This window comes from Scleropages formosus, chromosome 6, assembly GCF_900964775.1.
Source record: "Scleropages formosus chromosome 6, fSclFor1.1, whole genome shotgun sequence".
Lineage (NCBI taxonomy): Eukaryota > Metazoa > Chordata > Actinopteri > Osteoglossiformes > Osteoglossidae > Scleropages > Scleropages formosus.
The window spans coordinates 22,061,283-22,077,946 of NC_041811.1; the positions used below are offsets into that span (position 1 = coordinate 22,061,283).

The 16,664-nt window shown below is 44.5% G+C and overlaps 1 protein-coding gene across 2 annotated transcripts in view; it reads right to left on the reverse strand.

Annotated features, from left to right (window-relative positions):
• Nucleotides 1–218: 218 nt before the first annotated feature.
• lamc3 (laminin, gamma 3) overlaps nt 219–16,664 on the reverse strand; it is a 62,241-nt gene continuing 45,795 nt past the window's right edge. Inside the window, exons 13-28 of one of the 2 annotated variants that reach the window (XM_018740431.2) lie at nt 16,206–16,394; nt 15,630–15,875; nt 14,264–14,417; nt 13,126–13,268; nt 12,770–12,948; nt 10,374–10,518; nt 9,457–9,683; nt 7,814–7,890; nt 7,456–7,590; nt 5,396–5,582; nt 4,774–4,917; nt 3,809–3,911; nt 2,678–2,880; nt 2,317–2,460; nt 779–878; nt 219–511 (exon numbers count right to left, since the gene is read on the reverse strand). In XM_018740431.2, coding sequence (XP_018595947.2) covers nt 249–511; nt 779–878; nt 2,317–2,460; nt 2,678–2,880; nt 3,809–3,911; nt 4,774–4,917; nt 5,396–5,582; nt 7,456–7,590; nt 7,814–7,890; nt 9,457–9,683; nt 10,374–10,518; nt 12,770–12,948; nt 13,126–13,268; nt 14,264–14,417; nt 15,630–15,875; nt 16,206–16,394 — 2,639 coding nt within the window. In that variant the 3' untranslated portion in view covers nt 219–248. Of the gene's footprint in view, nt 512–778; nt 879–2,316; nt 2,461–2,677; nt 2,881–3,808; nt 3,912–4,773; nt 4,918–5,395; nt 5,583–7,455; nt 7,591–7,813; nt 7,891–9,456; nt 9,684–10,373; nt 10,519–12,769; nt 12,949–13,125; nt 13,269–14,263; nt 14,418–15,629; nt 15,876–16,205; nt 16,395–16,664 lie in introns of those variants that run through there. The other variant, XM_029253135.1, reaches the window with a different exon arrangement.

Consider the following 16,664-nt stretch of genomic DNA (forward strand, 5'->3'; position numbering starts at 1 on the left):
GTGTTCCATGAGGGTTGACCAGAAGTGAACAGGAGCCCTATTATAAGGGGAGTACAGGCTGGGACTGCTAGGCTTGTGTGTGTCCGGAAGCTCTCTGTCCCAGTACGGCTGGAAGTTGAGTCCTGAAAGGACCTTTCCTTCTCAATGGATCTGCTCTTGCTTAGCACCAGCAAAGGATAAAGCTGTGGACAAGGCGGCTGAGTGCGCTCAGCGGGTGGGGGGGGTGGTGTCCTAAAAAGCGGAGGGGCTCACAGCTTGCCAGCCTTCGATGGCTGGGTGCACCCCTGCGGGAGGTGGCGGACAATGTCCTGCAGGCTGTGCTTCTCCTTGGAGACTTCCAGAATGCTCTGCTCCACGCGCTCAAGCTCGGCCTGCTGGTCCCGGGCGGCGTCTCGCAGCGCCTGCAGCTTCCGACCCAGTGCCGGGCTGTCCATGTTATGCCGCAGGATCCCCAGGCGAGTCGCCGTCTCATTGAGGATGAGCTGGAACCTCTCAACAGCGTCATTCTCTTCTGTTTGTATGGGGTCACAAGAGATGGGCTCGATTTCATCAGAAATAAGCAGAAATAGTTGGATACAGTTCTTTTAGAAATGGCCTCTCACCTCTAGATTCTAGTGTGCTGAATAGGAGAGAAATGCAAAAACCTTTTACAGCAATTTTATGAATCTCAATCACACCAACGTCTCAGTAACTCGCATCGATCGTGTGAGAAAGATACCACGAAACGCAAAGAAATGAACTGCTTTTGAACCTTTCAAGCGTTGCATGATTTTCTCACCGATTTTCCCCAGCAGATCGGAAAGCATTTTTGCATAAGACTCCAGCTGGACTTTCGCCCCTTCGATGGTCTCCCTCATGCTGCCGACAGAATCTTCCATCTGACAATGGAATCAGAAACAGCACAAAGGGCCAACTTCACAGATGGTCACACTGTGGTCTCTTCACCATCAATAAATAAAAGTGACCAGCATTGCACTTGTGCTTTTCAGTGTTTCTTCTCAGATCTGCTAGTTTCAATGCTTGCTCTCAGCTATCCAGAGCTGTCCACAGCTGTCCCTACCCCTTCTGTTACCTTCCCGCAACTATGAGAAGTGTTCTGGAACCGCACTTATGTACTGCAGAGATTTACCAGCAAACTTCAGTAAATATGCTGCCAAATGTCAGGAACATTGTCAGGTGGTTTTTGGAAGTTATCTCACATAGGTGGTTATCATGCTCGATATCTCCAGGCCACATTCAAACTCAAACAGTGGAAAAAAACTTGTTTAAGCTTATTTAAATATACAGTATTTTGCTTTCCATGCTTTATTTAATGCTGATATGATTTACTTCTGTTACTCAGATGAAGTGATGGAAGCAAGCCACAGATAAAACAGACAAGGTGATGGGTACGGTCATATTCTTGCTTTTTCTCTCCAAAACCCTTGTGCTGAAAATTCAATAACGGTAAAGGCAAACCAAATACAACACAATTCACAGTGAAATATGATATAATCAGGAGTTTTCTTGAAGGTGTGTTGTATTTCCATAACTGTACGGTCTGGACGTCAAGAATTCCCTCCAGATATTTCTGCTGCTACCAACAGTACAAAAATCAATTAAATGATTACACCAAATGAATGATGTCCAGTGTTATTGATGTATGTTAAGTGAACGTGATTATTCATGCACGTGCCCGTTTGAGGTAAACATTTATAAACTATAAGACTGAGACATGTTTTGCTTAATGTTTTGGAACGTTATCTGACATAGGAGGTTATCATACTTCATACCACCTGGTCACGATGCAGTAAGACATAATAAGTGCATTTTCACTTTACACGGCAAAAGACAGAGCTTTAACTTAAAGGCTTCTGATTCATATCCTAGGACAGGCTCTGCTACCATACCCCTTGAGTAAGGTACCTTGGAGGAATTACTCCATTGAGTCACTCAGCTGTTCAAAAAGGGGAAATTATAAGCTGCTTTGCATAAAAGCACTGGCAAGACAATGAAACATAGTTTTAATAACCAAGGAAAAGGGATTATCATCTCGTACAAATACATTTTTTTCTCTGCAGATAATCTCGTACACTGTGGTACCGAATTTGCTGACACCTCTTGATCTCTATTATTAGTGTGTTTGTGTCTGTGTAGGTGGGTCAGGGGGTTCGAGTCCTGTTTGGGGTGCCTTGGGGCAGACTGGCGTCCCGCCCTGGGTGTGTCCCCTCCCGCTCCAGCCTTGCGCCCTGTGTTTCCGGGTTCACTGCGACCCTGCTCAGGACAAGCCGTTTCAGACAGTGTGCGTGTGTGTGTGTGTGTGTGTGTGTGGCTTACGTCAGTGGCAGTGTCCTCTGTGCGCATCTGTGCGGCTCTGTGCTCCTGCTCCTCCAGCTGCCGGACAGCTGCGTCGATGGAAGAGCTCAGCCTCACGGACGTGCTCTTTGCCTTCTTCACCTGTGAGAGGATGCCCTTTGCCGCCTGTGCTCAAAGCAAACCACGTTAATTTCAATAAAACAAGATAAGAGCAGAAACAGAGTATTAAATAACAGGAATAAAAACAGCAAGTGGCACCAAGGGCAAGGGAAGGGCTAAGCGACCTTCCACATCTGGAGAGCGACTGATACCTTTTGGCCCTCACACCCAAGCCCCAGTAGCCTGTGAAATGCCATGTAGTGATGAAGATGCTAAGACTCACCTGGGAAACAACACTGGCAGCCTGCTCTGCATCAGCAGCTGTGGAGTTGGAGAGCGTAGAGTTGTCAAGCACTGGTGCAAGTGACTTCTTAGCCTGGGCTGTCTTTTTCCTTGCATCTGTTAGGATCTCTTGCTCCACCACTGTCTCTTTCGACGAAGAGTCCTGAGTCTGGCCCATTATTTGGGGCCATGTTTTCTGCATGTCTGAATAGAGGGAAAAAAAGATTCCACCACTAAAAAACCCTAAATGATTCTGGTTGTGTTATTCTTAATTTCACAATGACCTATATGGATCCATCTCTGTTGTCACAGGAGACAGGTGGACATGTTCTTCAGGTACACAGCATTTCAGAGGTAAAGAAACAGAATAAAGTCAAACAGCTCTTGTTCTTCACATCCTTCTTATCTGAAGCTCTTAACTACATTATTGAATAATAATGTGGGTATTATTTCAGTTCACCTGATATTTCAGATGCAAATGGGACATTAACTCATTTTTTTTTCTCTGAACCATAAGACAATTACTGAAATGACTTGGAGAAAGATAAATATCTTATGATAGTTGGTAATAAATGTGCTCAGTTACTCCATCCATCCATCCATCCATCCATCCATCCATCCATCCATCCATCCATCCATCATTAACCACTTGTCCAGGGCAGGGTTGTGGTGATTCAGAACCTATCCTGGAAAGACAGAGTATGAGACAGGGTACATCCTGGCCAAGGCAGTGTATCACAGGGCAGCAGTGCACACATTCATTCACTCACAACAGACAATTTAGAGTCAACAGTTCTCCTGTCTGTCAAAGGAAGGAAGGAAACCCAAATGAACACAAGCGGAACATTTAAACCTGGTATAGACTGATCCTAATTTGAACCTAGTCTAAACCCACAGCCCAGCAACTGTGAGGCACCGCCATTACCTGATGCACAGCAGGACAAAAGTCTACTAAATATACTACTGCTCACATTTGAAGGTCATACTGTAAGTCTGAGAAATTGAATTCTATCTATGTGGCATTACATACAGTTCATAGAGATCTGTATTCTATTTGTTACACCGCATTCAGTAGCATAGTGGAAACACTCCAAGCGGTTCAAATTGCAAGGGGCAGGGGGCAACATTTCACCTTCCAAGTTTCTCAGAAGGGTGAAGGCTTCAGACTCCGTCTCTTTTCCCTGGATGACAGCAGACAGGGCGGCGACCCTTGCCTCTTCAGCGCGGGCTGTCAGCTTTCACAGTGAGCAGATGGAGGAAAGCACTCAGGAAGGAGCTCAGTTGAACGTGCCCATTTCAGTATGCAACATGTTTTTATGGCGCTTTTGGCACCACGTTTCCTCGGTGCAGTTCACAGGTGCCAACAGCACGCAGGGCAAGAAGTAGGCAGAAATGAAGACACTTTTACATCTGTAGCAGGTAAACCGAAAAACTCTAAAGGAAGCTCAAATAAAGTAAAAGTCCCCGAAATAAACTGATGGCGGTTCAGATCTTCTCTGGCTGTCCCTGCTAGGTGTTTCAGCACTGGAAGTAAAATTCTGCATTTAGAGCCCACTTCTGCAGCAAAGAGCACACAGCTGCATCAGTAGGACAGCGTAGGAATAAAACATTTCTATGTGACACGATGTTGACTTTGTGCTGTTGGATAAACTGTAATGTTTGGCTATTACACTTGGGAAACATCTTGAATGATCTTCAGATTGCACATAAAAAGCTGATCTGTCTCACAACTGCGCAAACACTTGTCGTGAAGGGATTTACATGCGTCTAGCGAGGACACTGCTCAAACTGTCGAGTGCAGCGTTTCCACACAGAGCTCACTGCAATCTCTGTGTGTGTGTATACCTGTGTCTGTGCTATTAATGCCTCTGAATTTATGTGAGCCAGCAGGAGATGTAAATTCTAGAAACAACAGGGCAGCATGGGGAAGGCTAGGAACTTGTTAAGAAGCATAATGGTTTGAGTCTCATGACCTGCCAGGAGACCCATGAATGTGAAAAATTCCACTCTGCATTGGTTGGAAAAGTAATTGTATGAAAAAAAATCTGTACTACAATTTAGCAAAACAAACCGATAACAGAGCCACACATAGGTTACCTGGTTATACTCCTGCATGGTCTTCACCTGCTCCCTCGTGCTCTTTACACGAGACTCAAGCTCTCCACGCACTGTGCTCACCAGTTCATCCTTGGTCTGGACCAGCAAGTCCAGCTCCTGAGTTCTATTAGCCAGGTCTACTACCTGAAATAAAAGAAAAAAGTGAAAGAAAGAAATCCACTTTCATCACTCACATCGGTCTTAAAGCATTTTCAGTAAGTTAATGGTGCGTAGAAAGACCATTCCACTTTCTGAAATGGGAATAATGATGGTTAAAGTGGTCACACACTGCAGTCACTTGTATCCAATTTCCCTACATCATACGAGCAAAAGGTAGGTGAGGAAAAATGGGAACCGACTCAGGCTTGGTTTTTTCACCTCCATGCCTTCGCAATTCCAGCTTCATATACTGCCCCAGGTTGCCTGATCTGCTCCACTTACCCCCCTGTCCAAATGACAGTCTTTAGCTGGTGTCTAATGGGGAACATGCTCATGGCCATTAACCCCTACACCTGCCATTAGCTCAAACACCTGATATTTATTCCTCAGAGGAAGCTTTCAAACTGTCTGTGCATCATTTGAGATGCGTGAGGATTAACTAAATGTTCCCTTTCCTGCTAACCTTTGGCTGGCCCGGGGCTCTCTCGAGCTCAGACTTCATCAGCAGCAGGGAAGAGGTAAGGTTGGACAGAGCGTCTGCTGTCTCGGCTGCCTCGGCCTGCGTAGAGTCACTGGCAGCCCTGGCCTCCAACAGCGTCACATTCACCTGTGCCGTCAGGTTTTCTTTAGCTTGGCGCATTTCTAGAAGTCTGGGAGAAGATGATTAACAGCAGCAGCTCATCTTATTAGACTCTTTAACAGTGAAATTGCTTATTTACCTGGACTAATGCACTGTTACCTCATCAGCAACAGAAGAAAAGTCATTATTTGGTGATTTCGACGCCATTAATTTATAAATCTGTACAGAAGATGCCGGAGATGAGAAGTAACAGTGCTGTATGCCTGGTTTAAGTTAGGTTTCAAAATACATCCGTTCGGCCATTCATCCATCCAGAGTCATAGTGGTCTGAAGCCTCTCAGAAGCACAGGAGGTGAAGTGAAGCACAGAGTAATTTAGAATTACTAATCCATACACATTTTTCACCCGTGAGAGGAAACATTAGCGCATGGAGGAAACCTGCATGAATGTGGGGTGAACATACAAACTCCACATGGACTGTATCGGATTCGATCCCATGTATAAACTTACAGCCCAGGAGAAGTCATTGCTGCTCTTAACAATAAAAAAGCAGCCTCAACTAACCGTACTTTTAATAATAATAAGAAAAAAAACTTCTTTGAATTTCAATACATTCAAATTTTCCAGAACATATTGTAACAACCCACTGTAGAGGAGAGTATCATGTTTGAGAGGGAAAACTGGTTCATTGTAAATAGTTGAGAAATGTGGGTAAAATGTGAAATGGTTGTTCAACCGCTGTGGGGACTCATGGGGAATATAATGGGATAAGTGTCTGTTGGCCAGTGCGAGAACAAGAGGAGCTAAGTAGGTTGGGAAGACTGGTTTGAAGTACAGGTACTGAAGGAAAAGGGGTCCTCAGACCAAAAGCATTATTTCCTTGTTTTCATGCCTCCAGCACTTGCTGTGTGCTGGTGTTCCAATAAACATTTGCAATGAACGGTGTTCCTTGCGTCCTTCTTCGCCCCATTTGAATCCAGAGTGCAGCGCAATACAATATCAAAGCAAAACATGCACAAAACAGGCTGGAATTATTTAAGTCCCAAAGTCTCTTTAGTGACTGGGGATTTAGTTACAAAAATCTCCACTCCAGAATGTTCTAATGATTTAATGTGGAATCATTTTTTAATAAAGCAGGAAATATAGAACCTGTAGGCACCAGATGGTCGTGAAGAGATAAGGGCTGCATCCCTAAGTGTCTTTGCATCAGGCGCTGCTGCACAACGGAATGTGGATTGAGAACCGATGGAAACAGTGCACCAATTTTGGTGCTCAGTCACATGATGGCATAAAGGCAATTTTCTATGTCATCAACCTCACATGCAGTGAGATGAGTTGGTGTGGTAACAAGGCAGCACATATGCAAATAAACACATTTAATTGTTCACAGGTTGGACTGCAACATGTTGTTGATCTAAAGCCATTTATTAGAAAGGCATTTCAGATTCATTCTGGACACTGTTACGGGCTCTTGTGCCAACTATTCGGAATGTTATTATGGAAACATCAAAACTCAAGCAAATTAGATGTATATTAATGGAAAATGAAATGAGTATGGACTGTTTCCATGTGCTCAGAACCCTAGTGTAGTGCCATGAATTTTCGTTTTAAGACAGACTGTAAAGTGTGGAGTATAGAGAATAAAAGAAAGTGGTTGTTCCTTGTTTTTAATCTTAATTATCATTAAATGCAAGTTTAATTGAACTCATTTACTTCTGTTTGCATTATACAGAATACTTAAAGTTACTGAGCAACTTGCTAAGCATTCTTTTAATGACATCTAATGTGTTTTCACTGCCCAACACTTCGTACAGTTGGCCATGATCTACAGACATGTAAGTGAGAAGTGTTCTTGTCTATAACTGGTGGGACACAAAAGCTGCTCTGCAGGAATGAACTGCTTGCAGAATGAATTGTGTTGCCTGGTGTGCTTTTATACTCACTGCTGCGTCAAGTTCCCGATGAACTGCTCCGTTGAGTCATCCTCTAAGAGAACTGTTAAAATGCTATAGGTCTGGTTTGATGTGATCAGGGCTCTTTTGGCTACCAACTCTATGTACTCTGCAACTTCTGTATGACTGAAAGACACAAAACAGAAGATGGGGTGGAGATGATTACAGAGGCAGACGGATACTTTCACTGCAAAAAAAGTGCGTGAAGATATTAGGGAAAAGTGACTTGTACTTTAGATCATGAATTAATTAGGTGACAGTTATGTTCTATTTATAGCAATGTGTTCCTAACTTTTATTAATTTTCAATACTGACATATCTGGATTTTAAAGGACACTGGCGCTCATACCCCTTTTCCAGGACACGTGACTCATTCACTAGTGCAGTCCACCGGTTTGGCCCTTTCTGAACTTCAAAAGGAATGACCTTGAAAACAAAGATTTTGATTAGATTGTTTATTGGTGGAGAAACTCAAAAAGATTGAGAACCTTAAAATGTTGACTGTTTTATTAACAGGGCTGTAGAAACACTTGCAGTAGCTCCAGAAGGTTATAGACTGACACCTTTTACAGATCTATACCCGCTCACAGTGCCAGAACACCATTGAAAAGGGTGGAAATGGTTCAGTAAACCAACTGATATTGTGTTGCTTCAGGGTCAGAGATGAAGACCTCAGCTCAGTTTAAACTACAAAGGCAGTTTGAACACCTGTTGAAATGTGGCTCATGTGGAAACATGGAAAAACACTACTGTACCTCTGATATGAACCATTCATTGAACATCGAAGTATCTTTGTGCATGCGTAACACAGCTGGCATGAAAAGTCAGAAGTTATTTCAATAGCTGCATTTTAATAATAGTTAGATGATTAATAGTAAGATGATGGGGGTAAATCACAAGGCCATATAATACAGTGTATTCTTATGAAGAAACTTGCCCGACTTAAAAAGTTAACATAGCTATTTCATTAGTTCTGCATTTTAAAAAAGTATGTCTTTTTCCCAATGCAATTCATGGTCAGTTGCTGATAAATTAAATAATTCATTCATTATCAACACCTTCTTATCAAGTGCCGGACTGTCGTGGTTCAGACCCTGTCTTGGAAGCATATAACCTGAGGGAGGGTACACCCCAGATTGAATGCCAGTTCATCACAGGGCGATGACACACATTCACTCACACATACACACACTATGGGCAATTTAGAGCCACCAGGTCACTTGAAACATACAATATGTCTTTTGATTGTGGGAGGAAACCAGAGCACCCAGAGGAACAAACAAACAAACATAGGGAGAAGACACAAACTCCACACAGAATGGCCCAGATTTAATCCCACATCCAAACCCAGGTGCTATGAGGATACTACCCAGCTGTGCCATGCCCCATACTAAAACTTTATTTATATTCACGTTTTTGGCCTAGGTTCTTGAATGAAAACTGCAAGTTCACTCATTGCTGCTTCAGGCTTAATTACTTCCCAGACCAGTCATACCCTAGCATGCACAACATCATGTATAATATATTTATAACACTGTCTTACTGCCTGAACATTAAAGTATATCATTTCCATAACCCCCATATAAACAGATTTCCCTAGGTGAAGATATAGCACTTTCTAATTTATCCATTATAAGACATAAAATTGCAGATATTGATTGACTTTTGTTATCTGAGAAATGGCTGTTGACCAGACTGAGGTTCTATTTAATTTATGCTGCAACGCTGGTTTGTTCAGCTGTTATTCATGCCCGTGTGAACTCTCAGGGGTGCTTCAAAACCCATGTCATAGATAGGATACATGCTTGAATGAAATCAATAATAAACCTGAATTCAAACAAGGGCAGCTCTGACTACAAGAACGGGAAGCACTTATATCTGCCTGCCTCACACTGTAGATACCACGGTTCAGTTACAGCCGAGTCAGTTATCTCTGTTCACACCGATTACAGACTGTTATATCTGAGGTTTTCAGGTCCTGGCACGCCTTACCAGGCCATCCAGCGTTGCGGTGGCCTGTCTCAATTGTACCAGCGCTCCATCAATTGCCATGGCGGGCCCTGTGAGAGCCCTGCACAGCCTGCTCTGCCTCACCCCCTCTTCTCCCTCGTCGGTGAGGCTGCAGTTCATCGCAGCGGCAAACCTGTGCAGCTGGGCCCCCACAACATGTGCTGATGTTTCCAGTTGCATGAACTGATTGACAAAGGCATTTTTTGCATCTGTGAAGAAAGAAGAGAGGGTAAAAACAAAATAGCTCCAGGTTGACAATATTACTGACGCGGTTGACTTGCAGATAAACTCACGTGTAACACATTGGTACATCAGGATTTCTATGGGCTCTGCAACTGAGGACATTGTGAAGTGTCACAAATGATGACAATTTTTCTGTATTTTTCACTTGTCAGTGCAGTAACTTTGTGTTTTTGGCAGAAAAGAGTTTACAGTACAACAAGAAATGTTTATGCTTAATATTTGGGATTACCTGTGTTTCCCTTCGATGCAGGAAAGCAAACAAAACAGAATTAAAATTTTCAAAATAATTTTCACTGATTACAGGCATTTTGAACTGATGAGCCTTGTTCTTGTAACTGAATGTGAAATGAATCGGAAAAACTTGTATAATATACAAGCGCAGAGCGTCACGTTAACATGCTGAAACAATGTGACAGAATGCCTACAAAGGACATGCATTAGACATATAAACATGAAGCCTTCTGGTGTATACATAAAGGGTAAGGCACTGACATGCTGAAGCATTGTGACACCTTCAGGCTCTGTCAGAAGATCACAGATGCACATCAGGAATACACCCGACAGGGTAATTGTTGACAGGTTTGACGTGGCAACCTGGAGGAAACGACCTACTGATCTGGGGATGCTGAATTTGGTGGCCAGGATAGGAGTCCCACCTTGAATGGCCAGCAGATCCATGAGCGTGTTGGGCAGGGTGTCCTCCCCTTGCAGAGTCTGATGATGACCACTGCGCCACTTTCTGCAGTCGTAGAGTGCCAGAAACCTCTCCAGATCCTGCAGCCTCACCTGCAGCTTTTTTGCCTACCGAGAAAGATCATGTGTGGTACCTGTATCAATGATGGACCCTCACAGACAGGGACATGAGGAGCTCTTAAGGATCTGAGCTTATGACCTTTCCCACCTTGCCACTGGTGGGTTCCAGTTCTGCAAAGGAGGCCCTGCTGTTGTACCCATTTAACCCAATGTGATTTGACAAAATACATTTTTGTGTGTAAACCTGCAGTTAACAATGATAAATGCATCCACTAAAGAGACGTCATAATTTGAGGGATTACTATACATTAATAATTTGATGACACAGTGGCAACAAGGGTAATACCTGTGCCTCACATTTTCCGGGTTTGGATATGGGTTCAAATCTTGTCCAGTCTGAGTGTCAGTGTGCTCTCCCATGCTTGTGTAGAGCACCTCCCGTAGTCCAAAAACCTATTGCAGGTGAATTGGTGACTCTAAATGGCCTTTACTGAATGTATGTGTGAGTGAATAATTATGCAGAACTGCTCTGTTGATGGACTGGTGTCCTGGCTTGGGTGTACCCTGCTTCATGCCCTGTATTTCCAGGATAGATGCTGCACCACTTTGACCCCCGTTGACCAAGTCGCTACTGATGATAGATGGATGGATTATTAATTAGGATACAGGGTGCTGGTATGTTAAGCATTATTTTAATTCAGTAAGACCTTCGAAATTTGAGAAGACCAAGCAATTCAAATCACAGGTTTTCAGAATATTTATAACAGGAAGTGAACAAATTATGAACTTGGCATCGACAGTGAGCTCCTCTGTAATCTATCTCACAATTCCTGCAAAAACTTGCTATTAGGAATGACTGGCAAAAGTTTTGATTAATAGGTGGAAAGAATTGGTAAAATCTAAAACAAATGCTCATCCAAACCACTTTTATCACTGCAGCACGCCATCAAACTGGTAATGATGGCCATTACGAGTCAGTAATAAAACTAAATGATAACAGTAAGGAAATGTGAGACACTTAGCCAAGTGTCATACATGATATCGATATCAGACATAGCACCAGGAAAACCGTGCTTCAAGTGTTTACCAACCCTCTCATGGGTCTGAAGTGCTAATGTTTGATGAAACTGGCTTTTTTGCACTTAAACAGAAACACCTGGGCGTAATTGTTTACCCCATCTCCCATGATAGTGTAGCACTAATGTTCAGAAAATCAGAATCTCTAATTACACAGAAACACTTGGGCTATGAGAGTATGCGCCTGGCTCTCATGGGGCTGTGCCTACACAGAAACCTGAATGCTCTCAGCAGGTAGTATGTGTGATAAGCATACAAGCTCTTGCTTGTAGGGTTGCTGGTTCAAGTCTCTAGAAAGGTTCAGCTACAGTATCTTTTCTTGATTGCAGCTTCATTTTTAACCATGGAGACTGAGGGTCTGAGGGTTGTATTTGCTGGCAACCACTTGGTGACCAGATCTACACAACCTGGATGAGCTCACCCCAAAATAGCAGTGTGGAGCAATCATGGTGGCCTCACCAACTGTGAGATGAAGAGTGGGGGTTGGGTGCAATGCCAGTCAGGGGGGCAGGCATGAGTGGCATGGACCTAGATGAACTGGACGCTGACAATAGAAGAAGGGAATGGAAGATTGAAAGATGGATCGGTGCAGCATCAGCAGTCCTGCGGGCACTGTATTGATCTGTGGTAGTGAAGCGTGGGCTTAATTTTCGGACAAAGCTCTGGGTTTACCGCTCAATCTAGGTTTTCATCCTTACCTGTGGCTATGAGCTCTAGGAAATGACTGAAAGAATGAGATTGCAGATACAAGTAGCTGAAATGAAGTTTCTATGCAGGATTGCTGGGCTCACTCTCAGAGACAAGGTGAGGAGCTCAGCGATCCAGAAGAGCTTTGAAACAGAGTCACAGCTGAGAAGAACCAGGTGGTTTGGGCATGTTTTAAGAATGCCACTGGCAGAATCCCATGGGAGTTATACTGGGCACATCCCATTGGGAGGTGACCCCAGGGCAGACCCATTACCTTCTGGAGAAATTATATTGTTCAGCTGGCCTGAGAATACCTGGCAATCCCCCAAAAGGAGCTGGAGATCATTGGTTGGAACAGAAAGGTTTTTCCTTTCTTCTTTGCCTGCATCCACTGTGACCCTCCTCATCTTTATAACAAGCAATTTTATAGATCTTCTGACAAAGAATTTGTGGTCAGACAAAGAAATAACAATAACGAAATAACAGTAACAATAAGTGGCCTTTGGTATAGAAGGCCCCAAGATGGTGTTCTCACCTGATCCTTGACGAGCCCATAGCACACGGGACACTCCTCACACTGGTGCGTAGCCCGATTGTGGAAGTAGTTGAGCTCACATTTGTCACACTTGTAGCCTGTAAAACCCTCCCGACAGGGGCAGGTCCCATTCTGATGGCACTGCATGGTGACTGACCCCATGGGGTCGCAGTTACATGCTAATGTGGTTGGGGGTTGGGAAATTAAAAAAAAAAGAAAAAAATTAGGCATTTGGATACATCCTTAAGGCAAGGATAACAGTAAATCCTCACAGGACTTGTACCAGCAGTCTATTTCCTTAACTTCTTTGCTACCTGCTGCCCCACCACACATAAAAATAGGAATTGAGATTGTACCTATGCAGCCACGTGTGGAGAGTCCATAGAAACCTGTACGACAGGAGTCACATGACACTCCCTGCACCCCTGGGCGACACACGCACTGGCCTGTGATTGGGTGGCATGCGGTAGATGAAGAGCCAGTGGGGCTACACTTACACCTGAGGGCGAACACCAGAGGGGACCAGTTCAGGTGATTCATCAGTATAAAAAAGCAATCTAGACAGAATGCCTTCAAAAGCTGTATACAATCAAAAGCTTAAGTACACCTGTTTCAAAAAACAAAAAAAAAAAAACAAAAAAAAAGAGAGAAAATGAATGTTTGAGGTGTAGAAGTTGATGTTATGGAGTGTTTGTTATACATATGAAGCATAGTGCATGAGTGTGAATGCATGTGTTGTGCTGGTTCCCCCTGTCCAGCAAGGAGGAGTGAGTCAAAGTCTGGAGCTGCTGTTGGTGACAGAGTTGGTGGTAATTACCAAGCCCATGGCAATGTCAACCAGCATGGTTATCACTGCATACATCAGAGGGCATTTGAACAGGATTATGGCTACCTGGGTAGTCCTTCATTCTATGGGAATTTGAAAATTTAAAACAGACCACAAAGTTGTACTGGGGAACTGGTGAAGAAGGAAAGTAAAGGAACTCATGACATGGATAAAAACTTTGAAATTATATATATATCACACACACACACATTGACTGAAACTGCTTGTCCCAAGCAGGGGTTGTGGCGAGCCAGAGCCTAACCCGGCAACACAGGGTGTAAGGCCGGAGGGGGAGGAGACACACCCAGGACAGGACGCCAATTCGTCGCAAGACACCCCATACGGGACTCAAACCCCAGACCCGCCAGAGAGCAAACACAGTTCAACTTTCAGGTCACACCATCTATATCTAAACATACATTTATTGACTTAGCTGATGCTTTCATCCAAATTACCACTGAGCAAGTTACAACAGCAAAGGGGTGGAATTCCAACCTGCGACCTTTGGGTCAAAAGGAAGCAGCTCTAACCCCAACGCTACCAATTGTCCCTATACACATATATGTCCCAAGAAGCACCAGTAAATGAATACATTCAAAGACTAGACTTGACTTTCCTTCCACCCATTTCTTTTTTGACTTGAATCCATACCACTTACTAAAACTCACCTCTCGCACCCGAGGCCTGGCCTGAGGTTGAAGTAGCCAGCCGCACAGTATGAACAATCCCGCCCGGTCACATGACCCAGGCATTGGCACTGGCCTGTCAATGGGTGGCAGCCTTCTGGGGAACCAGCGGTACCATCCGGACTGCAGCTACAGGCTGGGTGATACAACAGCAACAGATTTTTGTCACACTCTATACACAAAACTGAAATCTCCTCAGCTCTTGGGCCTTTATCATGCTACAGGTGATCTGTACTGCTTTGCCTTTGCCAAAGCAGGGTGGAAGTGCAGAGACCTGCCAAGACAAAGGTTCCGTCCAAGTACGCTGCTGTTCTTCGCTGTTTGGACTGTATGTCACGCTCCATCTACCTGAGAGGCTACTGGAGCGTGTCGACACTTCCAGCCCTCAGGATCGGTGCACTGGTGTCACAAGATAAAATAATAACCCCTTGGCGCTGCGGGAGGAAAGCAGCTCTTTAGCCCCCTCCATCACACCTCCATTTTAGAGAGAGATGGGTTCAGGATCGAACCACAACAAATATCCATCCATTTTCATTAACTGCTTGTCCTGATCGGGGTTGCAGTGGTCTGTAGCCTATCCCAGGAACCACTGGGTTAAAGGTTGAGGGGGTTCAAAATTATTAATGACTACATAACACATACAGTATAGAAAGATATGGGGAAACAGTGAGGTAGACTGAGACAATCAATGCTACAGGTATTCCCTGTGCAACTTTACACTCAGTGTGTGTGTCTAGTGTGTTTAAAGATGCAGAGGCACCCAGTTTTTGCTTCTGCTGGCAACAGCATATCTAGGATTTTCTTTCAGCCCTTGTCATGGAATCTATGCTACGTAATCTAAGCAGATCATTGTTTAGTCAGACTGAAAACCACAACCATTTTATATCGTCTTCGTCAAACCTCAGAAGTACATTTTCGGCTCGCTACTGCAAAGTAAAACTTGTTTTTGTGTTCTTATATAAAGAAACCTGCTTGCACTGCCTCATTCAGGAATCAGAAGTGAGCACCCCAGCCTTCTGTGAAAGGAAGTTTGCGACAACGGCGTGCTCTTTCAGAGAGGAACGTTCACTTGAGAAAGGAACACCTTTTAAATCCTCTCCTTCATGTTCTATCTATTCCTCCCCCTTAAAGAGACATGCTGAGACCTAAACGACGGCCCCCGCAGCACATTCGCACGAACAAGCCGCCACTTCTTATTTCCCTTTGAAAGTCCCATCATGATTCTTATTGCACCTGCCAAGTGGTTATAACAACTTGATGACCCCTGCGCCCTTCCGCACCCTGACCATGGTAAAATGGCATGCAGGAGCAACACTTTGAATCTGCTGTTGATGTGTTAGACACCCACGTTTGCAACTGTTGCCCGAGCTGCGGCCCAAGGCATCGCCGTAGTAACCCTGCCGGCAGCGCTCACAGCGGTCCCCCTCAGTTTGGTACAGACACTTGAGGCAGCGCCCGCTCAGGTGGTCGCACACGCCCACTGCATTGGGGTCTGCGTTGCCATTGCAGTTGCAGGGCGTGCAGGGTCGTATCAAGCCGTGCCTCCCCAGGGGGTCTCCATAGAAGCCGTCATCACACATTTCGCACCTGTTCCCTGAGAGGAAAGGAGCTGAATCATCAGAATGCTCATTTGACAAAGGTGCTAGTGCACAAGTAGCCTTAGCTAATATTGTTATGACAGGGACAACAGGTTAAATGATTAAAATAATGCAAATATATATATATATCGCTAGCATTATGACCTTTTAGGAGAAAAAAAATCATGTAAAAGACTATCATACAGATAAACTGCAGTCTACTTTCTGGTTTACAGTCAGGGCTCCGCAGATCCTCACTTATAAGATTCTTATGTGGAATTGCAACATGGTGCAATTTCATTTGCACCTGTGCATCAGCAGTGCTGCAGGTCAGTAAATATGCTCACCCCTTTGACCACCTGGGCAGTTGGTGCAGACCACCTCCCCTGTCTGAGGCACCTGAGCACAGGCCGTCTGCCCCGGACAGGGACAAGGCTGGCAAACTCCAGGGCCGCCCACCAAGGCGTTGCCATAGTAACCATCCAAGCAGCGCTCACACGTGGGTCCGGTGGTGAAGTCTCTACACTGGCATTCCCCTGAAAGGAGAAGAGACGAGGCACAAAGTGGAAGCGCTCAAGAGGAAGAGAATGGCCTGATATTCTATGAGATCACCTTGATGTTTGCGAAAAGGGAGACTCAGGGCAGTGCTGGAGAGCATAATTGTGACCTTGGGTTTGATTAAACCAGGCACACGGGGGAGGGAATCTGTGAGGACGTGACACTGAGGTGACTAGTTGAAGGCTTAATCTGTATTGTGTCTAGTGTCCACCAGGTGGAGATGTGTTCTTGGCCTTCACTGTGTTCCT